This window comes from Papio anubis, chromosome 2 (assembly GCF_008728515.1).
Source record: "Papio anubis isolate 15944 chromosome 2, Panubis1.0, whole genome shotgun sequence".
Taxonomy (NCBI): Eukaryota; Metazoa; Chordata; class Mammalia; order Primates; family Cercopithecidae; genus Papio; species Papio anubis.
In genome coordinates, this window is record NC_044977.1 from 18,539,840 (window position 1) to 18,567,131 (window position 27,292).

A 27,292-nucleotide genomic window follows, 5' to 3' on the forward strand; every position below is an offset into this window, starting at 1 on the left:
TTAGTCTTATTTCATAATAAAATTTATTAGATGTGTTATAAGACAGTTGAAGAATTCATACATTTTCCAGCCCTAAAAAGGCCACACACAATCACATACATTCAACGTGTTCCAAGATAATGATATGTATGAGATGCTGTTCCTTATAAACTTTATTATGAAGCAAATAAAATAATACATTCATATTATTATATGAACAAAGAAGTCACACATTAAGAATCCTGTTGCGATTTTCTCTTAAGAGCAAAGAGCTGCAGAATCTCTAACATAAAAAAGAGGACTTTTCAATGTGTCCATTTTGCTAAGAAATGTGTGCATGAAATGCCTCCAAGTTTCTCATACTATATATATTTGCTTTAAAGAAGGAAATTATTTCTCATTTCATTTTCCAAATGAGAAACATTGCCTAAATTCATGGCATCCCTAGGATTATTCTTAGTCTCAACTTCCACATAGAGATGTCTGAAATAGAAAACTTTTAAGTATCAGCATTCAGGGAAATAAGCTTTCATTCAAAAGGGCAGAGAATCCCAACATTAACAAACAATGGTTCCACAAAAATCAAAATGACAACTTACACATCTCTTAATAGTAATGTCACTTTAGAGTTTACAAACTACAGAAATAACTGAATTGTAACACATGCAGAGATTAAGAATATTTCAAGTGCTTCTAAATACCTATTATAAAAATATATATCTACTTGACACTATCATGTTCTCTGGAGAAAGATGTATAAAGATTACAGCGGAGACTTCAGTATTGACAAAGTAAATTTTTACCTTCAAGTTCTAAAATTACTCTGAAGAGTCAACGTCACTGAATTAATGAAAACAAAATGTATTCCACCACAGATTTTTATGGCAGAAATGAAAACTTTAAAAAACCCATGAAACAAAAACAAGATGAGAAATTTCCTGATACATATAATACTATTTACATTCCCTTATCTCAATACTTGGAAACTCAATGTCCAATTTTGTAAACTAGTCATATAAAATGACACTACAAGTATAAATGAGGTGTCATCAATTGACTCTGACAATCTGCCATCTCACCATTCATCACTGACAGCATCCAAAACATGTTACCATCTGCCCACGAGGTGGGGTGCAGAGTGGAAAAGACTAAGGCACAGGTAACTGCCACACAGTGGCAAAGTGCCGGCCAGTGGCATGGGGAGCACACATCCTGTGCCCTCCAAACCCCCGCACGGCCACTCTGCCTGTATCAACACACCCAGTCCCTTGGATGGCGCAGAACTTCCAGAATTTCAGCTTCTTTGGAATTCTCTGAGGGTGAATGCATGTACTCCCATCTATGCGTGTCCAAAACAAAAGCAAAAAAACCATAAAAAATAATGACATATGTACCTCTTTACTTAAATGAAAAATAAAATCCTAAGAATCAAAAAAAAAAAAAAGCCTTATACTTCTTTGTCTCTACTGTGCCTGATGTGCCTTGTACCAACTTGACCTTTAAAAAAACTATTTGCCAAAAAAATAGTTTCCTGATAACTCTTGGGTATGCTTTGACTAATATTACTATCCCAGAGCCAAAATACACCTTTAACATAAACCAGGGTTTCATAAAGTATAGAACCTCAGGTGATCCATGGGCAAACTTTCTTTAGCTTAATACTTATGCATACCTCTTCCCAGATAAACAAATAGGCAGGGAAAGTCCATCTCACCTCCTAGCCACCATGACTCAGCCTGTATTCTCTCTCCCTCTAGCCTCTCCTTGCCCTCACAGAGCTGTGGCATTCACCATGTCACCACTTAAAATATCCAATTTGATTTGCCTTATTTGACGGTGATTTTCTTATCAAATCAGCAAAGTCAAAACTAACACAGACCTAGGTATGACATCTGCGGTGTTAACTTTCATATTCTGTGGGTGTTTGGGAATTGGGAGTGTAGGGGTAACTACTAAAATGAGTTATCTTCTTACCGGGCAGTTAGAGGTAAAGACATCAAGATACTTTCAATTCTGGATCCTGGAGTGAAGAGGCCAAACTTTGTGCCCCGATCATACAGCAGATTAAATTCTACATACCTGCCATAAATACATCAAATAACATTAAGGGCCAGCTCAGTACAATCTTAAGACTAACCCATAACAAATATTTAAAAAGGGGTGGGTTTTTTCCCCCAGTTCCCATCAGTTGGAACTGGCACAGAGGACACCACCCTACAGCCCACTGAGAGCTCTCCATCTGGACAGGCAGAAATAAAAGGTTATTCTACCCACCGAACAATAGAATACAGAGTCTGACCCAACATAGAGCAGTCACAATACAAGGTTATGTTTTCCCATAAGTAAACAGAATTGACACAAAGCTGAGAAATTTAAAGCACAACAATTAAGAAAAAAAAATGCATCCCTTCTCAAGATAACCCAGCTCCTTCTGGCCTTCCTCATACTCTGGAATGTTTCAGAGTCAAAGATTTCATTTCACTGTCTGTAACTCACGAGTACTACTACCAAGATGGTGTAAAACTTCTGTATCTGAAAGGCCAACTACAGCTAACAATAATCTATTAACAATGGACTATGATATTCTATATATTCCTCTTTCTTAAAGTAGTTAATTTCATTAATAAGCAGTCACATAATTCAGTCTCTTTGCAGATTAATAGCAATCATAATAAAAGGTAGTGTTGAGTTGCAGCATTTTCTTTTTTTTTTTTTAAATACCCTTAGCATCAACTAAAACTTGGTTCAGTATATTAACTGCCCTAGTCAGATCTGGACTCCATCCAGTTTAAAATCCTGCCTCTGCCTTTAACATAGGATGTAAAAAGGTCTTCCTCTCTGATTTCAAAAGGATAATTTCTACTACTCAAAAGCATTTAGACTGATTCAAAATCTGAAAAGTTCAATAAACAGTGCCCCTTTCAGATCATTTATCTAATTCAGAAATTACTCCCTTGGTCTAAACTTCTCTCACATAGTCTTATTTACCTATTGGTTACTGTCTTGATGCCCATCTATAGCAAAATATTCTCTAGGTTCTCACAATAATTTTTTTTTTTTTTTGAGACAGAGTCTCACTCTGTTGCCCAGGCTGGAGTGCAGTGGCGCGGTCTCGGTTCACTGCAATCTCTGCCTCCTGGGTTCACGCCATTCTCCTACCTCAGCCTCCCGAGTAGCTGGGACTATAGGCGCCCGCCACCACGCCTGGCTAATTTTTTGTATTTTTAGTAGAGACAGGGTTTCACCGTGTTAGCCAGGATGGTCTCGATCTCCTGACCTCGTGATCCACCCACCTCAGCATCCCAAAGTGCTGGGATTACAGGCCTGAGCCACCACGCCCAGCCCACAATACTTGAATTATTTAAAAGCACCTTTTGTATATGGAACTTGTCAAAAGCCCTGCAAAAGTGTAAAGAATTTTATCTATGCTCCCTTTCTAACTCTCACCGTTTATCATTGACTTTTATGTACAAAGAACTATTTAATACCTTCTTGTGTCTGTTCCAAAAAATAATTTAAGTGACTCTTCTGAATCCTTTTCTAAGACCATGGAAAAGAATTCTATCTTTTGGCTACCTTTTTCACCTGATATTATGTTTCTGAAACATCTAAGGGATGGGTATGGTTCTCTAGTTTATATTGATGTATTTGAAAACCTACCACAGAGACCCTTGTAAAGAGTCCTAAATGAATTTTCTGTCAGATCCTTTCCTCTATTGAGCGAATGATGCCCCTCTCTTTACATTGGCCTCTCTACCTCCCACCAAGCTGCACTTAGATCTGATCTTTCTTTTTTAAAAAAAAAATGTTTTTTAATAAAAAATGTCCATCTCCTTTTCCTGGTATAGATCTGATATTCTATATATTCCTCTTTCTTAAAGTAGTTAATTGCATTAATAAGTAGTTATCTAATTCAGTCTCTCTGCAGATTAACAGCAATCATAATAAAAGGTAGTGTTGAGTTGCAGCATTTTCTTTTCTTTTTTTTTTTTTTATAATTTCTCATCCTTTTCATACATCTGTCCTCTCTGGGGTGCCTATAAGTTAGGGACTTTAACCAATCCCTTCAATTTAACTAATGCCTACATTTTATCCTGTTTCCCTTTCCCAAAATACAACGAACAAATAAGTTAAAGGTCTTTAATTTCTGTTTTGCTATGAAAAGGATAACTGTAAGACTGACGTTCAAAGTCTGGGGTAGGAGAGTAGTCACTGAGGGCAAGAAACTGGATGAGATTGCCAAATAAGAGACTGTACAGTCAAAAGGGAACGAGACTGACTGCTGTTTGGAGGGGGTGAAAACAGGGGAAGGTGGGTAACAGTAAGTGAAAAGGATAGATAACGGGTCATGACTGCAGTATTAGAAACCAAAGACAGTGTTGATAGCCCCAGAGAAGAGCTGGAGTTATCCTAGTCCCCAGAGTTTATCACCATCTTAAGGCCCAGAGATAAGGGAGGCAGAAAGAAGCTGTCTTTGAAGAAGAGTCACACACCATACCATAGAAAATTAATCTAATACCCCCACAGTTCTGCCTATCTCATGACACCAGACATGCAATGATACACACACAATGACTTTCAGAATGATCTGCCATCAAACGACGTATAAAAAACAAAACAAACCATTACTCCTGTCTATGAAGTTTTAAAGGATTCACCTAACTAGTATTGACAAAATCTGCCAACTTTGCCTATAAAATCTTGTGCAAAACTAGAATACTTTACTTTGCACAGAGTTCTAAATTGTCCTCTTAGGTATGTCATCCCCACTAAACTATGAGACTCTTTATGTCAGGTCCATGTTATGGCCACCTGGTAGCCAAGATAGTGCCTCATCACAGGGGCCGCAAAATAAATATCAAGTGAAAGAAGGAAAGAGTGGTAAAGGTATATTCAAGAAATTATGGAAACGAACAAAAAACATGTTCCAAAATAGATGTATTCTTTAAGAAGTTTCTAAAAATTTACTCTCATGTTTTTCAAGTTAATAAATGGGAACCAGATAGCACAGGCAGTCATAAAAAAGGATATACGCAAATGTTTATCTTTAGACTTGAAACATTATTTAAGTTGACCTCTTTAAGGCAAAAGCTTTACCTCCTTAGTACCCAAAGCTTCTTTTGCCTAACACAGAATTAACATCAATGAGAAAATCCATTTTATAGCCATGTTTCAGTACTATACAGGCATTTAAGGTGGCAATGAGAAACTGATCGGGGCCAGCAGGCTGTGTAATTTGGAGTGGATTTACAAGTAGACCGTGGCGGGAGATAGTCTCAGAATGGACACCCCACTGAGCTCACGAGGCTCACTGCACAGAGCAGGGTGGTTAAGGTGAGTATCATGGTAAGAAGCACAAACCTGCTTCAACTGCTTAACCTTATGCACTACACAGACTACAAGTTTTGAAGTCATTTTGACCCAGTTCCACATCTGAGATCTTATATTTACCAGCTATTTCTCTTGGGCAACAGATTTAACTTTCTGAAAAAAGATGATTACACCTATCTTACAGGTTTGCTGAAAAACATCAGATACAAAATGCCTAATGGAGAGGCCGGCAGAATTTCTGAAATTATTTCCATTAAAATAACTTCTGTGAAATCTTTAAGATGAATGAAAAAAAGTGTGCTTCCAAATTTACAAAGCCGCAAAGACATTAAATGAGGCTCACATGTTGACATAAGGCTGGAGGGTATTACTAGAAGACTAAGAGAAATCAGCAGAATTAAATTCGGCAAGTACTTACTACATGCCTACTATGAGTCTCTAACGTATAGATGAATTAAATAAACTTTGCTATAATTATACTATTACTTTACACAATGTCTTTTAATTCATTTACTATCCATCTAGCTCTGAAAAGAAATTAACACAACTATTACAAAGTATCGGACAACACAACACCTGCTATTATTAAGAGCTGCTCCACCTCCCCCAGTTACGCCATGAAAGAATTCATTCTCCAGTCACTTACCGTCCTCTTCTGAGCTGCTGCCACAGCTTCTCCTGGGGCGTGAATGAGTCATCACAGTGCTTTTTCACAAGGGGAATATAAGAAGGAACTACAGCCTTGGCACAGCTCTGTACAAAGCGAAACACCTCCTCCTTGGACGGAGAGTCAAGATCATCAAAAAAGATACCACCAATGCCCCGCCGCTCTCCACGATGGGCTATAAAGAAGTAATCATCGCACCTGGAAAACACAGCCGCGCCAAACCAGGGATCAAATGGAAAAAAAGAGACGTGAAAATCAATGTGAGACTTTCAGGTTATAGCACTATCCTCAACTAATGTCAGGATAGTGTCCTAATTTGCTGTCCAACTATGAAAATGAAATGAGGATTTTAGACAGATTTTTTACAGGTATCACCAAGGTAGAAAATGCTTATCTTTTTTTTTTTCTTTTTTTTCTTTTTTTGAGACGGAGTCTCGCTGTCTCCCAGGCTGGAGTGCAGTGGCACGATCTCGGCTCACCACAAGCTCTGCCTCCCGGATTCACGCCATTCTCCTGCCTCAGCCTCCCAAGTAGCTGGGACTACAGGCACCCGCCACCACGCCCGGCTAATTGTTTGTATTTTTAGTACAGATGGAGTTTCACCGTGTTAGCCAGGATGGTCTCGATCTCCTGACCTCGTGATCCGCCCAACTCGGCCTCCCAAAGTGCTGGAGTGAGCCACAGCGCCCGCCGAAAATGCTTATCCTCTTATTTTCAAAGCAACCAGGCAATCTCACACAAGTCTATGTAAACGATGTGAAACTCTAAGAACTTTAGTGAACAGAGAAACAGTCCAATATTGATACTGTATTTCTTGGAACAAGCTGCTGCCTTCAGAAGCACTGATGCTTTTGTAGGAGGCAGGAGGCCAGGAATCTTCCACTAACAATGACACCAACTATGGTGCAAAGCCAAGCTCTCTCGAGTGAGTTCTTTATTCACCAAAGGAAGGTACTATACACAATCAGGTCTCTTTCAGCAATAAAATTTGATGGTTCTATAGCATGAATGACAGAGGGAAAAGTTGGTGGAAAAAAAAGATCAGAGAATATTTTTTATTCTTTCATATGTCATATCAGACATATGAAAGCTTACCCTGTGAGGCAGCACATAAAACTATTAATCTGTTCTTGAGTCTTTTCCCCTCTATGGCTACTAGAACAGGTTTCCTAAGAAGCCATTTCCTAACTGTTAAACTCGTAAAATAGTTTATATCCTAAAAGTAGTTCTTTTGATAATCTCTGCATAAGGGTCCTTAAATAGAAAAACATGTTCAAACAAAAACTAAAAGCTATTTAAAAGGTCACCTTAAATACAGCTTCAATTGCTTAAACAACAACAACAACAACAGAACAACAGATGCAGATCCCTAGAACTGCCACATCGGTAGAATTCACCTCAATCATGACTTGTTGGCCTTCTTTATATGCACATTTTATTAACACAGTCTAAAAAAGTATATCCTGAGCAAGACTGTAAAGTCAGTTTTTAACCCAAATCATACCATTTCAAAATCTCTCTTCAAAACATTATAAAATTAAGTAATCTACTTACTTCTTAGTCGGTGTTCCTTTGCTTATAACAGAATTGCTGAAACTGCGTAATTTATAAGTAAAAGGAACTTATTTCTTAAGTTATGGAAGCTGAGAAGTTCAAGTTTGAGGGGCCTCATCTAGTGTGAGCGTTCTTGCCGGTGGGGTCTCTACAGAGTCCTGAGGCAGCACACATCACATGGTCGGGGGCTGAACGTGCTAGCTCAGGTCTCTTCTTATAAAGCCACCAGTCCCGCTCCCATGAATTTAACCCATTAATGCATGAATAGATTAATCCATCCATCAGGGCTCTGCCCAATCACCTCTTAAAGGGCCCAGCTCTTAATACTGCCAGATTGGGGGTTACATTTCGACATGAGTTTTGGAGGGGACAAATATTCAAACCCAAGCACTTATACCAATAACTTCTTTTTAACTAGCTAGCATCGTAGATATTGTATTACCTAACACTGCTTAAAGTCATCTCAGTAATAGCTAGAAAAAAGAACCAAAAGAGAACTGTCTACTCTATTAGTCCTCCTGGAAGGATGCTAAGTTCTGAGAGAGTTTACAAGACAACTAGTATCTGCATGCATCCATGGCTATATACTTTTCAGTAGTAATGTTAAATCAAGAGGAGAATATTCAAATGTTTCATCTTTTCTGGCAATTTTAAAGCTGAACTGCACACTCTTGCATAAATGACATTAACATTCTACAACTATTAGCTCTAAAAACAAAGCAAAAAGACAAAAATTCTTTCTGTTCTTCCTTTTTCAAGAATGTCAATGAGCGCTAAGCAAAATTGAGTCCTTTACTCATATTCCAAACAATTTGTGCCAAGATTCCATTTGATGATAACAAATATTCTGGGTCTTCTTCCAACTTTTGTTTGTTTTCTTATTTTATCATTAGAATTTCTTCAACAAATTCTCCAATTCCTCTTTCCCCTTGGCCAAAATCTCTGCTATGTGGGCATCTCCCTCTAGTGGTTCTCCAACCCTTCCCATGCCCTTACACATTCCCAAGTCAACATCAGGAACAATAATTCTCATCTGGAATGAGAATTTAACAACCCACTCTAGATTAAAAAGCCTCTCATTCTCAAGCATAGATCACCTTATAGTTTACAGTCTATCATTCTAAATCATTTGGAATAAATAGATGTTACTACTCAATTTATATTATAATATTCCTAACTAAATAATTTAATACAACCACTTAAAACTAGTATTCTAATTCTTCTGATGAGTAAAGTAAGAAAAATAGTTCCATTTTCATAAGCAGAAGAGGGTATTTAGTGACATAATAGTTGCCTTCAGAAGGAATAGAATGTAATTTTGGGGTCATGAAAGTTCAGTAACTTTACCTACCATTTTTTAAATTTGGGGTAGAGCTCTGGACCATGCTGGTCACAAGCCTCCTTTAGAGTTCTGTGAAAATGGACAGCATCTTCTTGGTTCAAGTATGTTGGAGTGAGGTCACATCCACCACCAAACCACCACTGCTTGTTGCCTACCAAATCAAGACATGGGATTCTAATGCGGACTTTCGAGCTTCAGCATTACTGGCTATATTAGAAAACTTAATTTAGCAGCTTAATTTATTCAGCATAAAATGGATGACAATAAAAAGAAATTTTAACTGATTTTAGCTCTGAAGACCAGTAAGGCCCAGGCAGAAAAAGAGAGGTAAAAGCGGCCAGGTGCGGTGGCTCATGCCTGTAATCCCAGCACTTTGGGAGGCCGAGGTGGGCAGATCGCCTGAGGTCAGGAGTTCGAGACCAGCCTGGCCAATATGGTGAAATCTCGCTGCTACTAAAAATACGAAAAATAGCCGGGCGTGGTGGCCACCTATAATCCCAGCTACTCAGGAGGCTGAGGCAGGAGAATCGCTTGAACCCAGGAGGTGGAGGTTGCAGTAAGCTGAGATCGCGCCACTGCACTCCAGCCTGGGAGACAAGAGTGAGACTCCATCTCAAAAACACAAAACAAAACAAAACAACAACAAAAAATTAGAAATAAAGTAAAAAGTAAGAAAGTGGAACTTGCAAGGAATTATATGCAGGGCAGTGAGTGATAAAACAGTACACTGGTGGATCAGGAAGTGGACTGCAACTCTGGCTGTAGAGGAGAATCACGAGGAGCTTAAAATAGCTAGATCACAAAAAAGAAAAACCCCAAACAAACCCACATCTCTGACCCAGGAATCTGTAGTTTATAAACACTTCCCAGGAGATTCTGACACTCCTTGTATTAAGAACCACTACCACCCCTCCCCTTTCCTAGAAAGAGTAAAAACACTTGCTGAGGTAACTTACCACTTGAGAATAACTGTTTCATATATTCACGGGTGTATGAGTTGTCAATACTAGTTAGCAACTTTAAACATAAAAGGTTGAACCACGCTGAATGGCTTCAAAATGAAAAGTTAAAGCAGTGACTTTAAATGCCATCACCTACAGAGACACCAATAGGAATAGGCGTGGCACTGCACAGGTACTCTGACATGTGGCATCAGGTAAGAGACAGGTTGGAACTACATGCACAGGAGGCATCATCAACTGCATCCCACTTTAGACCCACTGCTAATGCCCTGGTGACTAGCAAAGCTATGCATACGTAAAATATTTTCCAAAAGCAAGCTCTCAATTTCAACTTAACCTCGTACAAAAGGTGTTCCTTCAGATGTAATGAATTTATGTTTGCAAAGAACCCTGGGCGCACACTGAAGTTCAGATTCATTAAATCATTCCTTCTATGCTGGAGGAAATATGGGAAGATATGGGAAGGTTAGAGTCAGTCAATATCGTTCTTTTTTTTTTTTTTTTTTTTTTTTTTGGGATGGAATCTCGCTCTGTCACCCAGGCTGGAGTGCAGTGCAGTGGAGCAATCTCCGCTCACCGCAACCTGTCACCCAGGTTGAAGTGATTCTTCCACCTCAGCCGCCCAAGTAGCTGGGACTACAGGTGCGTGCCACCACACCCAGCTAAGTTTAGTAGAGAGGGGGTTTCACCATGTTGGTCAGGCTGGTCTTGAACTCCTGACCTCAAGTGATCCACCCGCCTCAGCCTCCCAAAGTGCTGGGATTACAGGCATGAGCCACCATGCCTGGCCCCATTCTTACTTGTCATGTCTTGGGCAGAATCCATTGCACTTGCCAAGAAATTGCCTTTATATGCCTCCTGAAAGACCTACTTAAGACTACTCTTTCTCACTTTTAGATGTTATGCTCTCTTATCTGTTTCAAAATGCACATTTTGCACAATAGTACTTTCCATAGCTCCTGAGACCCTTACCATCAGCTTCTTCTACTTCAAAGTATCTGTAGTTGAAATGGATAGTAGGAGCATGAGGATTCTTGGGGTGGATAACAGAGCTCACGCCCATAGCGCAAAATGGCAATTTACCTGGAAAGTAAAATACGAGTAGTGAGCTATATTCAGTTACCTTGAATGGCTTGATACAATTTAACTCTAATATGATTTCTAAGTCAATTTTCAAAAGCTGATTTTTACATTGTCTCTTAAAAACATAATTTAAAAAAAGTAATTCTCAACATGCAGCATATGAACTCAAATGGCTTTTTTCAGAAGCAGTATTTAATTTATAAATAAAACTTGTGGACAAAATAAGGTTTGCAGGGACTATTAAAGACTGTCGAGGCTGTCTGATTTACCATCTTTAGTCTTCAGAACTTTTCCTCTGCTTCTCATTTGTTTTGCAGCTTCCTCTGAAAGATTTCCATGAACAACAGAAATGCTCACCCCAGCCTTTTCGAAAACACACCCATCTTGAAGTACACAGCTGATGCCACCACCTCCTGTGTATAGAAATGTAAAAAAGGAGGGAATGTAAGAGTATGTGCAAAACTGAAAGCAACCCTTGCATGAAGATGGTCATCTTCCTGTTTCCCAAATCTTTTATATCAGTGTATTTATCATTTTATGTACAATACAATTAGATAACTAGCTCAGCTTTATAACATACACTATTAATATTGGGCAAATACTGGACCTTGTCATATCACTAAACTGAATATTTCTTCAACATTCTCCTGCCATCATCTAAAATAAATCACTGGAATATTCTCCCTTCAGATTCTACTGTTCAGAATGGCATCTATCAGTTATGATATATGAGAGAAAGCTAAGGTTAAAAATGGGAATGGGTAGACTTGAAGGGTGTTCCATTATTACTGAATTTAAGAGATCAATATTGTTTCAAAAATTTCTTTCTCAGTGTGCTGTTTGCCTTTTAATTTTATTTACAGGCAATTAAGAAATAGTAGATATTCAAACTCTGAAGGGATTCAGAACCTTAAAGTGAGACGCACATTAGTAGTCACGTGTATGAGCCTTACTACTAATTTTTTTTAAGGTACTAGGGTCACTGTAAGGACAATGTTTCATCAAAGTTCATGTTTGGCTTGTTTTATTTCTAAGAACATTTAGAGCTGGATGGGAGATAAGATGATCCAGTACAACCCTCATATGTTCCAAATGAGAAAACTGAGGACCAGAGGGGCAAAATACCTTATCCAAGACCAAACTGCTGACGAGTGGCTGCAACAATTTATCTAAATGCTGCTTATGCTTCAGACAATATTCTAAGCACTTCACATATATTCCATCCATATATATGGGTATTATGAGGATTAAATGAGATGAAATATATATATATTTCATAGATGGGAAAACAGCCATAAAAAAAGTAACTTCTGAGGGTCACACGGCTAGTCTAGTACTTGAGGTTGTGTCCTAGTTCAGTGGTCTTTGCTTGAAAACATTACAAGATGGAAAACTAGACTGAACTTCATTTAATATAGATGTAGCAATATCACTGCTCAAAACAGGAAAAGTCAGGAATCCTTCAAGTTTCCACTCAAGATGTGGGGTTTCACTGTATGGGCAACAACACAGTCATGAATGTATGCCTCTATGAGAACTGGGTTCTGATGCTCAGGTATTTTGACATTAGAAGGGAAGATTTTCCTAGCAGGAAATCTGACGCGTGCATTTGGTAGTGCTACTGAGAAACCAATCAAATATATCTTGCACAACAGTAAAAAGAAGTAGGAAGACTCTGACACAATGACATCCTGGCTGGAGGAGTTTCGCCGACACTTAGCGCGCAGGAGATGAGTTCTTTCCATCTCCTAAAGAGGAAAAAGGGCAAATTCACCCAGAGAAGGAGACAAAATGTGTTCCATAATCTATTGAAATTTATGTTCAATAACGAACTTTGGACATCTAAGCTTGTTAGTTACAAATACCCCTTAAAAGTTCTAAAACAAACAAACAAACAAACAAACAAACAAAAAGCTGCTATGGAATTGCAAAGATTTTGAAATGCAGTACCACAGTGACAGCTGATCTGGGTCCACACCTGCAAGCAGAGGGCTGGTGACCCTTTCGTGTCCATCTTTTTATCAGCGGCCTCTCTGTGGGTAACCCCTACCTACCCCATCTCATATTGTGAACTATTATATTTTCTGTCTGCAATCTGGAACCTGACCCTTTTTCCCCCATCTCCACCTCCCGCCAAGGCCCGGCCTCCTTACCTTCCTTCCTCTCCCACCGGTCCACAGAAAAGCTGGCGCCCCCGTCTACCTGTGCCAGAGCCTGACACACCTGGGCCTGGGTCTCCAGGATCAACAGCTCCATCTTGGTCTTCATGTCGCCCGGCCTCCTCCGCAGCTCGCCCAGGTCGGTCACAGGCGGGGCCATGAAGCTGCTGCAGCGGCGGGCCAGCTCATCCTCCTCCTCCGGCCTCCCCAGCGAAGGGGCCCGCGTCCCCGAGCTCTTAGGCACCATCTCCGCCCGCTGCACATGCCCGAGGGCAGCGGCGGCCAGCCCCACCAACCCCGCCAGCGCCGCGGCCAGCCCTGTCCCCAGCCAGGGGCCGCCTCTCGCCGTCGGGCCGTGCCCCAGCCCGCGGCTCTGCTCCGTGCCAGCCGGGCCAGGGGGCCGGCATATGCGTCTGGCTGCGCTGTGCTGGGACCAGGCTCGGAGCCCTCCGCCGCCGCACTGGGACCAGGCGCGGAGCCCTCTGCAGCCGCCCCGCGCCACGCGCCAGCAGGGGCCGACGCTCAGCCTGCCCAGCTGCAAGGCCATGCTCCCGCACTATCACCTGGGGCAGTGCCTGCGTCCCAGAGCCCGGCCTTTGAGCCGACCCACCCCGACCCCGGGAGTCCTGAGCCCGGGAGCTGCACAGGACGAAAGAACCTTTCGGGAAGAGCCACTGCAGCGTCGGGCTCCGGCGGCGGGGGCGGGAAGTGGGGCGTGCTGGGAGCTGTAGTCCGGATCCTATCGCCGCCTGCAGCGTCCCCGCGCGGGGCGGGAGATAAGAATCCGACGCACCCAGAAGGGCTGGTCCGAAGGGAAGAGAGCGGGGCGGGGACGGTGCTGTAGAAGCTACGGGAGAGATAACAGAGGCTCTCTTGTCACGTACAACTTCAGGTCGGCTGTTTACTCAGCCAAGGAGAGAAGATAGAGTCCGGCTGGGAGGCTGAGGGCGGACTGGGGCGGAAATGTGGCAGAGATCCCAGTCCCGCTTACATTTTCAAACAGGGTTTGCAGAATACAGAGCCTGGCTCAGGATCTATGGACTATAGACCCTCCCGTCGCCCTGGGTCCTGGTCCTCTAGAGTTTTCAGAGGGGATGGGCAGGCTGGGAAACTCCTTGCTTAAGGATGATTTTCTAAGGAGAGTGGGAGAAGCTAGTAATGGACTCGGAAGAGAATCTAGAAGACTTTGTGATCGAGTGCACATCACAGTTCTGTCCTTAAGATTTCCCCAGGCCGGAGCCGGGCGCAGTGGCTCACGCCTGTAATCCTAGCACTTTGGAAGGCCCAGGCGGGTGGATCAGATGAGGTCAGGAGTTCGCGACCAGCCTGGCCAACATGGTGAAACCCTGTCTCTACTAAAAATACAAAAAAAAAAAATAGCCGGGCGTGACAGCGTGTGCCTGTAGTCTCAGCTACTAGGGAGGCTGAGGCAGGAGAATCGCTTGAACCCGGGAGGCAGAGGTTGCAGTAAGCCGAGATCGCGCCACTGCACTCCAGCCTGGGTGACAGAGTGAGACTTTGTCTAAAAAAAAAAAAAAAAAGATTTCCCCAGGCCTTGCTTCTATAGTGCCTACTTGATTATTTTAGAAAAAGGAAAAGCAACATGACCGTTTTGGTTAACCAGTAGAAAATTCCTGTGTTTTGGTGATTAACAAATAATTTAAAAAATAGTTATTCTACTACTGTGGGATGCTCCTAAATATTGCTCACGTTTAATACTTACAACAACTGCTATAAACTAGGCAGGGCAAATATCCACACTTCCTCCCACTCTGTCTCCCTTCCCCTACCCTTTAAAGACATGAGGAAAGAAGCTAACAGATTTGACAGGCAAGTCTTTGTCTCCCCTGTAACCATACCAGAGCTCCATGGTTCCTGGACGTAAAAGTGTGAGAACTATTGTCATGGGCTAATTTGTCCCAAAAGTCTCCAGGATGGTTTTAATCTCTAGTAATAGATAATAATTTAAGCCACCGGTAGCTGTTCCCACAAGTGTTTTCTTAGTGGCAGGATGCACTGATGGAACTTCAATGGCTTTTGAGTCAGACCAATTGGCATCTTATCTACACACAACTGCACCTGGCAGCTCTCGCACTGGGACATGATGTTAGCAAGGTGGGTGTGTTTGCCCAAGCCTCACCACTGAGAATCAGTGAAAAGTAAAGGCTTGGTTTTCGGGCGCGCCCAAGATGGCCAAATAGAAACAGCTTCAGCCTTCAGCTCCCAGCATGAGTGACACAGAAGATGGGTGATTTCTGCATTTTCAACTGAGGTACTGGGTTCATCTCACTGGGGCATGTCTGACAGTTGGCACTGGTCCGTGGGTGCAGTCCAACCAGCGAGAGCTGAAGCAGGGCGAGGCATCGCCTCACCAGGGAAGCTCAAGGGGGAAGGGAATTCCTTTTCCTAGCCAAAGGAAATTGAGACATACAACACCTGGAAAATCAGGTAACTCCCACCCCAATACTGTGCTTTACCAAGGGTCTTAGCAAATGGCACACCAGGAGATTATATCCCACACCTGGCCCAGAGGGTCCCACACCCAGGGAGCCTCCCTCATTGCCAGCGCTGCAGTCTGAGATCTAACTGCAAGGTGGCAGCGAGGCTGGGGGAGGGGCGACCGCCATTGCTGAGGCTTAAGTAGGTAAACAAAGCCACCAGGAAGCTCAAATTGGGTGGAGCCCACCACAGCTCAAGGAGGCCGGCCTGCCTCTGTAGACTCCTCCTCTGGGGACAGGGCATAGCTAAACAAAAGCAGCAGAAACCTCGGCAGAGGTAAATGCCCCTGTCTGACAACTTTGAAGAGAGCAGTGGATCTCCCAGCATGGAGGTTGAGATCTGAGAATGGACAGACTGCCTGCTCAAGTGGGTCCCTGGCCGCTGAGTAGCCTAACTGGGAGACATCCCCCACTAGGTGCAGACCGACACCTCACACTTCACATGGCAGAGTATACTCCTGAGACGAAGCTTCCAGAGCAAGAATCAGACAGCAACACTCGCTGTTCAGCAATATTCTATCTTCTGCAGCCTCCGCTGCTGATACCCAGGCAAACAGGGTCTGGAGTGGACCTCAAGCAAACTCCAACAGACCTACAGCTGAGGGTCCTGACTGTTAGAAGGAAAACTAACAAACAGAAAGGACACCCACACCAAAACCCCATCAGTACGTTACCATCATCAAAGACCAAAGGCAGATAAAACCACAAAGATGGGGGAAAAGCAGGTTAGAAAACCTGGAAATTCAAAAAATAAGAGCGCATCTCCCCTCCAAAGGAACGCAGCTCATCGCCAGCAATGGATCAAGGACGGAGAATGACTTTGACAAGTTGAGAGAAGGCTTCAGTAGATACAAACTTCTCAGAGCTAAAGGAGGAACTATGTAACCAGCACAAAGAAACTAAAAACCTTGAAAAAAGAATGGATGAATGTATAACTAGAATAATCAATGCAGAGAAGACTTAAAAGAACTGATAGAGATGAAAACCATAACACGAGAACTACATGACAAATGCACAAGCTTCAGTAACCGACTCGATCAACTGGAAGAAAGAGTATCAGCAATTGAAGATCAAATGAATGAAATGAAGCGAGAAGAGAAGTGTAGAGAAAAAAGAGTAAAAAGAAATGAACAAAGCCTCCGAGAAATATGGGATTATGTGAAAAGACCAAATCTGCATCTGATTGGGGTGCCTGAAAGTGACGGGGAAAATGGAACCAAGTTGGAAAACACTCTGCAGGATATCAGCCAGGAGAACTTCCCCAACCTAGTAAGGCAGGCCAACGTTCAAATTCAGAAATACAGAGAACGCCACAAACATATTCCTCGAGAAGAGCAACTCCAAGACACATAATTGTCAGATTCACCAAAGTTGAAAAGAAGGAAAAAATGTTAAGGGCAGCCAGAGAGAAAGGTCGGATTACACACAAAGGGAAGCCCATCAGACTAACAGCAGATCTCTCGGCAGAAACTCTCCAAGTCAGAAGAGAGTGGGGGCTGATATTCAACATTCATAAAGAAAAGAATTTTCAACCCAGAATTTCATATCCAGTCAAACTAAGTTTCGTAAGTGAAGGAGAAATAAAATCCTTTACAGACAAGCAAATGCTTGGAGATCTTGTCACCACCATGCCTGCCCTACAAGAGATCCTGAAGGAAGCACTAAACATGGAAAGGAACAACAGGTACCAGCCATTGCAAAAACATGTCAAAATGTCCATCGATGCTAGGAAAAAACTGCATCAACTAGCAAGCAAAATAACCAGCTAATATCATAATGACAGGATCAAGTTCACACATAACAATATTAACCTTAAATGTAAATGGACTAAATGGTCCAATTAAAAGACACAAACTGGCAAATTGGATAGAATCAAGACCCATCAGTTTGCTGTATTCAGGAGACCCATCTCACATGCAGAGATACACATAGGTTCAAAATAAAGGGATGGAGGAAGATCTACCAAGCAAATGGAAAACAAAAAAAAGCAGGGTTTGCAATCCTAGTCTCTGATAAAACAGACTTTAAACCATCAAAGATCAAAAGAGACAAAGAAGGCCATTAAATAATGGTAAAGGGATCAATTCACCAGGAAGAGCTAACTATCCTAAATATATATGCACCCAATACAGGAGCACCCAGATTCATAAAGCAAGTCCTTAGAGACTTAAAAAAAGACTTAGACTCCCATACAATAATAATGGGAGACTTTAACACCCCACTGTCCACATTAGACAGATCAACGAGACAGAAAATTAACAAGGATATCCAGGAACTGAACTCAGCTCTGCACCAAGCGGACCTAATAGACGTCTACAGAACTCTCCACCCCAAATCAACAGAATATACATTCTTCTCAGCACCACATCACACTTATTCCAAAATTGACCACATAATTGTAGGGACATGGATGCAGCTGGAAACCATCATTCTCAGCAAAGTATCGCAAGAACAGAAAACCAAACACTGCATGTTTTCACTCATAGGTGGGAATTGAACAATGAGATCACTTGGACACAGGAACGGGAGCATCACACACCGGGTCCTATTGTGGGGCAGGGTAGGGAGGGATAGCATTAGGAGATATACCTAATGTAAATGACGAGTTAATTGGTGCAGCACATCAACAAGGCACATGTATACATATGTAACAAACCTGCACCTTGTGCACATGTACCCTAGAACTTAAAGTATAATTTAAAAAAAAAAGAAAGAAAAGTAAAGGCTTGGATTGAGAAGTGACTAAGCTACTTTTAGGGAAGAAAAACAATTAGCTTTTAGTCCTAGTGTAACCTACCAGGAGGCCAAGTTAAAAACATAGGAAAAGAAATAAGAATTGTCATTGTAGGAAGGGTTGATGGCCTCTACTGGATGCCTGTGATGGGGTTAGGCTGGGCCTGGTGATGATAAATGAACCTCATCAAATGAAAAGGAACCTCTCTGGTATGTTTATTTGTAAGAAACCTCTTCATTATTGCTCTAATTCTGCCATAATACCCGTAAAGTTAGTTAAAGCTAAGTAAGAACAGACTGTTTTGAACATGTGCCTGGTCACAAAGGCTGTTCCTGAGCAAATTGTGTACTAGATTCCAGATTTCCATCCCTCTCATCCTTAGCGTTTCTATGAAAACGGCCTCACTCCTTTCTTCCCCTGGTTCCTAGCACCCTCCCTACTGGCAACCTGTTATTCAATGCTTAAGAAAGCCTTCAATAACTTTGTTAGTGTGAGTTTAAATCACCCTTCTGAGGGTTCAAATTGTTCCCAAGTGGGATACTTATATTTAAGTTGCATTTGTCAGTGTGGTGGGGGGGGGGGAAGACATCACCTATCTAAGTAATTTCTTACATCAGAAAACCAGTTGGGACAAATAAAAAGTTTCTAATAAGTTGTAAAGTGTAAACTAGAAGTTCTTGTCTATTTTTTAGCTTAGTTTCTTGCATTGCTTTGCAACTATTTTTTAGGTGATCCTATCGCAAAAATGATTCTGACTAGCCTTATAGGTATTAGTACATACACATCATTTTTCAAACTCCACATGCTTCTCAGACTCCTTATGAACTTTTCCTTCTCCTAAAGCCCTGTTGAACATAACTTATTTTAGGCCTGCTGGTGCATATTAGACAGAGTTCTAACGTTTATCCCTCTGGTAGCTTTACTGCCTTCTAACAACACACACATGCACCCTAGAATTCTTACTATTTTTACTAAACTATACTATTTTCAAATATTATCAAATTCTGAAAGGCAAAGTTAAGAAATGTATTACCAAATTGACTCAGTTCTGTTGCTCTCAGATAGATACAGAAACTCAGGCTAATTAGTAACAAACTATTGCTGAAAATCTGTGTTTGCCTTGGCATGCTTCTGCCCAACTCATCAGAAATTTTGGTGGGTGATGGGAGGGGTGGTAAGATTACCAAGGAAGTAGAATTTTTTAGATGTTAACTCATTTTTTTCTCCTAGAATTTGCATTTTAAACTTTTAGGTCTATAGTAACAAATGCTTACATATTTTTATTAAAATAATTGGTTCTTAAAGCTGTGTATAGTCTAAATATCCAATGCAATTTAGTGTTGTCGATTTGCTTTTCCTTTAACTGGTATAATTTTAAAATTATTTTTTCACAAAGGTATAGATACCATTTCAGGGAGGTTTTATGAAAGGGACCAACTCATGGTATCTATCCTTTCAGTCCCTGTGGCCTCTCCCTAATTCTTCCCTGTAGTAATATTGATGTAATGCCTGGAGTTGCAGCAACCATTTTGTGACTAAGATTCTGAAAGTCCCATGTAAAAGTTTGCAGAGCAGCTACAAAGAAGGAGCCTGGGTCCTGATGACATCCTTGAGCAGATAAACCAGCACTGGGCCACTAACCTTCGAACTTCTTGTTATACAAGAAAAAATAACTTAAGGAACTGTTTGCCAGCTGTTTTGTTGCAGCTTAAGTCTTTCTGATATAGACTCTTTCCCACCTTGGTTCAAATACCTACCCTAGGACCAACCAATAAAAAATAGCCATGAGTGAAAAAATGGAATCATGTAAGAACATCAACTCTCCTATTAGTGTTTTGGGGTAGGGAAGATGCAAAGTATATGGGATATCATTTCTGGAAAAAGGGAAGTATGATGAGCAGAAAGTACCATAAATGCCCACCAGAGGGAGAAATTTTTTAATATGATTCTAGGGTTTTGAGCCTGCATATCTAAGATTAACAAAAACAGGGAATTTAGAAAGAAGAACTAGCAGGTACAGAGCAGGAGTTTACAGGGAGGACAGGAGATAATCAGTTTGATAGAGATAATTATTAATTTTAATAGAAGTATTCCCACCAGTTTAGCTAAAGCTCTCTGACTGTTCCATTTGTCCAGGTACAGGAGCTTCCTGGCCACTCCATCCCGTCAGTATAAAATGCTCTTACCATCCATTCTCAGAGTCTTAAAAATTTTATGGGCCAACCAAAAGGGTGGGTCATTTGAGAAGATGCTGAGGACAAAGTCTTGGGATATATATAGGTGTTCCTCCTGTGAGGCAATCAAAGAACAATGGGTATTGGGTACCTGCTGAATGGTCTTCATCAGGCAGCGATAAGAAAGATATTTAATATTGTTCCTGTATCTTCCTCCATGATGCTTTCAGGGCACTTGCAGCCAGTAGTACTTGCTCAAGAAACATAAAGCCACTTCCACTCATGTCACTGAGAGTTCATCTCCTCTGGTGGACTGGAATACTCTCTTGAAAAATACACATTTAAGACCTTTTACTTTAGACCCATATCAAAATCCATGTAAACTTGGGAGTCAAAAATCAATTCCCTTTCTTCTCTGCATCTATCTAGAGTGATCTTTTCCCCCATGTCTAACTCTTTAGCCTGGGCCAGGACCTGTTTCTAGAATTAGTGAGGTTGAATGAATGCAGGAGGAGGGAAAAGTGCATTTGAAATATTCTCTTATTGCAGACATGTTGAACTTGAGACATTAGTAGCTGTATAAATGGAAACATGAGGGCAGAAAGGGATGAGGGCCAGAGAGAGAGATTTTTGAGATACCCACCATGCTGGGATGATGAGCTCATTCAGAAGAACTCTTGCAACTAAAAGATAAGTGGCTCAATGTCAGAACATGGGACAACAGACACATTTAGGGACAAAAAGCAAGAAGTCTTGGGGCCTTGAGTGTGATGTCACAGAAACATGGAGGGAGATAGCACCAAAGAGGAGAGTGTGGTCAGCAGGCAGAAAGCTTTACTCTCTGATCATCCAGAGAACAGAAGTACCGAGTAGAGGCTATGGGAAATTATGAAGTCACTGGCTGCCTTTGAAACAAGAGCTTCGGAAAACCTGTTGGGGTGGCAGCTGAAATTAAGGAACATATAGAACAACAGTAGCTCAGGGTGGGAAGTCGTGATGTTGATCTTTTATCTGGAGTGGAGGACTAGAGCATGGTTCTGTTTGTTTTTGCTTAAGGAAATGAGGCAACAGAGAGAACTAAAAATACAAGAATATGTGCCATTCAGAGACCTCATGGTCAGACTCAAGGTTTGTTTTATTTTCTTCTCTTCCCAAATTGCACCATTCAGGCTGCATTCAAGGAGTATAAAGGTCAAGGGGAATGAGTAGGAGGATTGAGCAAAGGAATAGCCATTTGGGGTTCTAATATACGTAACTTCAAAGGATCTGGCTTGCTTTCTCCAAATATTTGTCCTCACCTTCATTCTAACCAGCACTCAGGCAGTCTTCCTGTGTAAAACAGGAACTCAACTATAATTGAAGGGTTATGGGAACTTTGTAGGGTAACTACCCTTGGGCAAACTGAGTCCTGAATCATTTATTCTTTCTATAGACATTTACTTAGCACCTTCTATGTGCTAGGTTCAAATAAACCCCATAAGGTAGAAAGGACCACTATTGTCACTACTTACATGATAGATTAGAAAACTGAAGCTTAGATGGGTTTAGTGATAGACCAAGTCTAGATCTTATCTCTAAGGCTCTATTAACATTACAACACTGCTCTTCATCTGACCCAGAGTCATTGTATGCTAATACAATGTCACTAACATTCACTAAACACCCACACCTTACTAGCAACTTCAGGACACACAGAGGAGCTGCCAGCCTTTCCCATCCTCCTAGGAAAAAGGGATTCCATTTGAGTCACCAAATAATCTCTTCAAATGAACTATTACATAGGCTGTATTCACTTCGCATGGTCTTGTGGGACCATGAGAGTGACCTTGCAAGCAGAAGCCAGATATATCATTCTTAATAATCAATAGGAAGAAATTAGGATTGTTACGTGATCTTTAATACATACATACTTTTTGAGACGGAGTCTTGCTCTGTTGCCCAGGCTGGAGTGCAGTGGCACCATCTCAGCTCACTACAACCTCCGCCTCCTGGGTTCAAGCGATTCTCCTGTCTCAGCTTACCAAGTAGCTGGGATTACAGGCACACACTGCCATGCCTGGCTAATTTTTTGCATTTTAGTAGAGACGGGGTTTCACCGTGTTGCCCAGGCTGGTCTCGAACTCCTGAGTTCAGGCAATCCACCCGCCTCGGCCTCCCAAAGTGCTAGGATTACAGGCATGAGCCACCACACCCTGTTGTGATCTTTAATTTAATTTTTAATAGAAACATTAAAAACTCAGTTACTGTAGGTTGTAGATGAAAAACAGTAAAACTAATTTTGTTGGTACATTGTCATTTAAAATATTAGAAACACTGAGAATTAATGTGTTTTATTTCTTCATACTTCTATATAGTAGTTTGAACAGTGCTTCCCTTCTTTTTGTTATTGTATAACTGAAGATATGAAGCAAGTATCTTTTCTATGCTCAGTGAATTTTCAGACTTTCTAAGTCTGGATCAGCTTTCAACATTTGATCCTTTGTGCCTTCACTGTTGTGAAATATTCCAATAGTTTCTTTAACGTGAAATGGGTTTTTTCTTTTTTTTTTTCCAGCATCACTTCCTCTGAAATCTCTTCATCCAACACAAACACTTTCTTCATGTATGTCAGTAAGTTTGCCTTCACTAAGTTCCTGTAATGGTTAATTTTATGGATCAAATGTGCTGGGCTATGGTGCCCAGATATTGGGTCAAACATTATTCCAGATGTTTTTGTGAGGGTGGTTTTTAGATGAAATTAACATTTAAGTTAGTAGACTTGAAGTGAAGCAGATTGTCCTCCAAAATGTAAGTGGGCCTCATCCCACTACATTCAACGTCAGTTGAAGATCTGAATACAACAGTAGACTGACTTCCCCTGAGCAAGAAGGAATTTTGCAAATTCTGCCATCAGATGGCCTTCGGACTTGAACTGCTACATCAGTTATTCCCTGGATTTCTTCTGGCCCACCCTGCAGATTTTGGACTTTCCCACCTCCATAATCCTTAAAATCAATCAACCAATTCCTCTCTGTCTCCACATATGTAAACACATATACATTCCATTGGTTATGTTTCTCTGGAGAACCTTGACTAATCTAGTTCTTTTGGGTGAATATCTAAGTGCCTCAAAAGGCAACAATGTCAACATTCCCCTGGGTAGCTATTTTTTCAGTAATTCCATTTATGTTCAACTAGAATTTCACTTCCAGTTTTGTTGCTTTCTGTTTCATGCTGCACTTTCATCTTTCTTGACCAATTCCCTCTTTCGATGACCCATTTTTGTAAAATGTCACATGCGTTTATCATGGGGCAAGAAAGAAACAACATAGCTACACACTTTGCATAAATTGTGCATAAACTGAATAACAGATGAGCACTGACCAGTCACCAACAGACTTTGAAAAAAGTAGCATAATTGGTCATGAACATGATGCATGTATGTTATTTATGCAGTGATTTGTGGACTGAAGAGCTAGCACTAGATTTGTATTTTACACAATTACCCACAGTTATCTAATGTGGTAACTAAAATTTGAACTCTGTTGTTAGGGAGCTGGTGATGTTTAACCAAATCATGATAACGAAATGAAATTTGTGCCTCTTGGAACCATGCAATGCCATGACTGCCTACACCTACTTTTGAACTGATTGCCTAGGTTCATAATAAGGAAGTCTCTACCTACCATGAAGGACCACGAAGCAAAGAAAACAAGGTTATCAACAGAATCAGTGGCATCTCTATAAAAATTCGATTATTTTCTTAACTTGAATTCTTAAAATACTAGAGACTTATTTTTCTGCCTATTTTCTGTGACTAGTTGACATTTGTAGAATCACATAAAAATATACAAACAGAAGAAATGGTCTGTGGCAGAGACAGCTAGTTGTCCAACAAAAGTCCATTTTTCTCTTCTTACTTTAATAATCATTCTCCAGGTTTCAGTGGAGCATGTAGTAGCTTCAGATAGCAGCTATAGTAGAACGGAATGCTTTCACTGCACTTGTATCCTCTCTTGAAGCTTATGATCAAATCCTGGCCAGTAGGATGTGAACAAAACTATTGTGTGTCACTTCTGAGTTTATTCTTAAAAGGAATAAATGTGCTTCCTCTGGCCTTTTCGCTACTGGCTAGGATACAGCTGTGAAGGCAGGAAGTGGAACAGCCACTTTGAACCCAGAAATAAAATCTGTGTGTTGAGTGAGGATGACAGAGCAGCACAGGCATCTTGGACTATGACTCTGGAAAGTTCGATCAGAGAGAATGAACTTCACTCTTGTTTCAGCAGCTGAATTTTGGAGTCTTTTGTTATAAACGCTTAACTATGACCTAATAAATACATGAATAGCATATTTTGGGGGAATAACCAATAGCCTAGCATAGTAACATAGAGAGTTTATGCACGTCACACTACATAGTGAATGGATTATCTCTATTCTAACTTTCACTTAAAGATGACAGGAAGAAAGGCTGAGGGCCTCCAGTGTAATGGTATCCCCTTATGAGGGAATAAACTGAGCGGGGCCTTCTGAAGACAATTAATGGTCTAGTGCAACCAACAGACAGGATGAATAAAACCTGCCTCTTGCAGAGTGGATGTGATGTTTTCTACTTAGCATTTATTGTGCACTAAGGCTATTAACCTCCATTCTTAACAACCAGCTGTAATGGGAAGGGGGGCCTCCAATATTTAAATTGAATTTCTAGGAGCTGCTGGGGTCTAACGAGAGAGACAGTGTTTATGGCAATACTGTGTTTATAGAATTTATGTCAAAAATAAATTTAAGGTTGTACAAACCAGCTGAGTCATCGACATGGATGTAATTTATCCAACTACAACCATTGAAATATGTGCATCATGAAAATTGGCTCTTTTTTACAGAGCACATTAGAAAACATACGTTAACAAATGTGTGACACTCGTGTGTGTACGCTAGAGGGCACTCACCTTCTACTAACTGGCAACCAGCCTCCAGAAGAATCACCCTGGGATCTTGTTAAAAATGTATGTTTTGAGGTTGTAGAGGAGCCCATGAACCTGCTTTTTAATGGGATACTCTCTAAGAGCATAGTTAAGGGAATGGCTCATGGAGTCTGATGGCCAGGGTTTGAAAACTGGCTTTGCCATTTGTGAATTTAGGCAATTAGGTAACCTCCCTGTGCCTAGATTTCCTCATCCATTGGATGAAGTTAGAAATAACACCTCTCTCTCAGGGTAGTTGTGATGATAAGTTAACTTAGAACACAACCTAGTGCCTAGCAATATATATTAGCTCTATTATAATAAGTATTATTTTTAATAATCATATTTATTGATTGCATAGCAGGGGACCTGAGAGCCACTCTTGAGAAATACACAGCTATTTTAGAAATGTAAAAAGGGGCCAGGCACAGTGGTTCACCCTGTAATCCTAGCACTTTGGGAGGCCAAGGTAGGAGGTTTGCTTGAGGCCTAGAGTTCGAGACCCCTGTGAGCAACACAGAAAGACCTCAACTCTACGAAAAATTAAATAAATAAATTAGTTGGAAGCGCTGGTGTATGCCTGTAGTCCCAGCTTTGGGAGGCTGAAGCAGGAGGATCGCTCATGTCCAGGAGTTCAAGGCTGCATTGAGCTATGATTGCTCCACTGCACTCCAGCCTGAGTGACAGAGTGAGACTCTGCCTCAATCAATCCATCAATAAATAAATAAAGAAGGATCTTCTTAATAGTGAGTACCCAGTCAGGCCAAAACCTTAGGTTCTGACTCTTGGCTAGAGTGATAATGGAATGGCAGGAACAAAAATTGCAAAATGGAAAATGGAGGGAAATGAGGCTGGTATTTTTATGCTCTGTTAAAGAGCTTGTGCATTATTCACAAGTCCATAGAAATCCATCAAAAGGCATTAAGGTAGAAGATGGCATAATGAGGTTTATATCTGAGATAGATTATTCTGGAAGTGAAAGGGGGGGTAGGAGGCAAGGGAAGAGGCTGGAGGCAGTGTATTGGGGGGCTCGGGTAGATGTAATGCTGCTCCTTTTCCAACCAAGAAAGGGTTTCCAGAAAACTTTAGGATTATCCACATCAGTGACTCATAATAATTTGAACATTATAAATCGTTCCTTCTTTGGAACTCAAACTAGAGTTCAAGCTTGTAATAAAATACTCTGCCTCAACCGCACCCCCTGATTTATACACACATATAGTATAGAGTACCAGGCAGTCATCCTCCCTAGGTTTTGAGCAGCAGACCCTGCAAAGTCCTGTGGACTATGGAGTCACCAGAGAAAAACTAGACTGTCTCTGTAGCACCAGAAGCTGAGAAGGGGGTATATCCAGCATCTCACCTGGTGATCCTGTAGATGTTGGGGTGGATTTTCAGGAACTGTGGTAGCTTTGAAGCATTTGACCTAAGAAATACTGAAATAAACTTCAGTTCTGCTTATCATGCCAGTAACTAGAACAGGAGGAGCTGCCACAGGGGTGGGAGGGGCCAGAGGAGGAGAGGTGATCTAGGGTGCTGTTCTCCTTGACTCTGTCTAGAATTCTGATGCCATTCTGATACCATTAAATTATCAGCTCCAGGGAAAATAACTATATGAATATTTTCTCCAGTACCTGAGGAGTGCGTATGAATGATTTCATAAGAAAGGAATTCATTCCTGGGGGTTCCTCTGCCAGGAGCAGTTCCTACTTATGTACTCAGCCAAGTCTTATGTATCACCCACATTTCTAATCTTTCATCTGAAAACATACAAAATGTAAACAGTGAAACAGCTCTTCTTTCTGTTAGAGTTTTTGAGATTGCAGAATCATGGGATATTGTCTTCGACTGTTTAGAGCTAAAAGG

At 41.2% G+C, this 27,292-nt stretch overlaps 1 protein-coding gene across 2 annotated transcripts; it reads right to left on the reverse strand.

The window, feature by feature from the left end:
• Window positions 1-26,915, reverse strand: CPOX (coproporphyrinogen oxidase). 2 transcript variants are annotated; one of them, XM_003893847.5, is made up of 9 exons: window positions 26,790-26,915; window positions 20,635-20,808; window positions 13,072-13,924; window positions 11,188-11,331; window positions 10,808-10,918; window positions 8,883-9,024; window positions 5,957-6,175; window positions 1,954-2,058; window positions 1-1,318 (listed from the first exon to the last, which is right to left on the reverse strand). In XM_003893847.5, the coding sequence occupies exons 3-9, from the start codon at window positions 13,622-13,624 to the stop codon at window positions 1,231-1,233; spliced, it is 1,362 nt and encodes a 453-aa protein (XP_003893896.2). In that variant the 5' UTR covers window positions 13,625-13,924; window positions 20,635-20,808; window positions 26,790-26,915; the 3' UTR covers window positions 1-1,230. The 2 variants fall into 2 exon arrangements, with proteins under 2 accessions (XP_003893896.2, XP_021789658.2); XM_021933966.2 differs by lacking the exons at window positions 20,635-20,808; window positions 26,790-26,915 and having other exon boundaries at window positions 13,072-14,358.
• Between the last annotated feature and the right edge of the window lie 377 nt (window positions 26,916-27,292).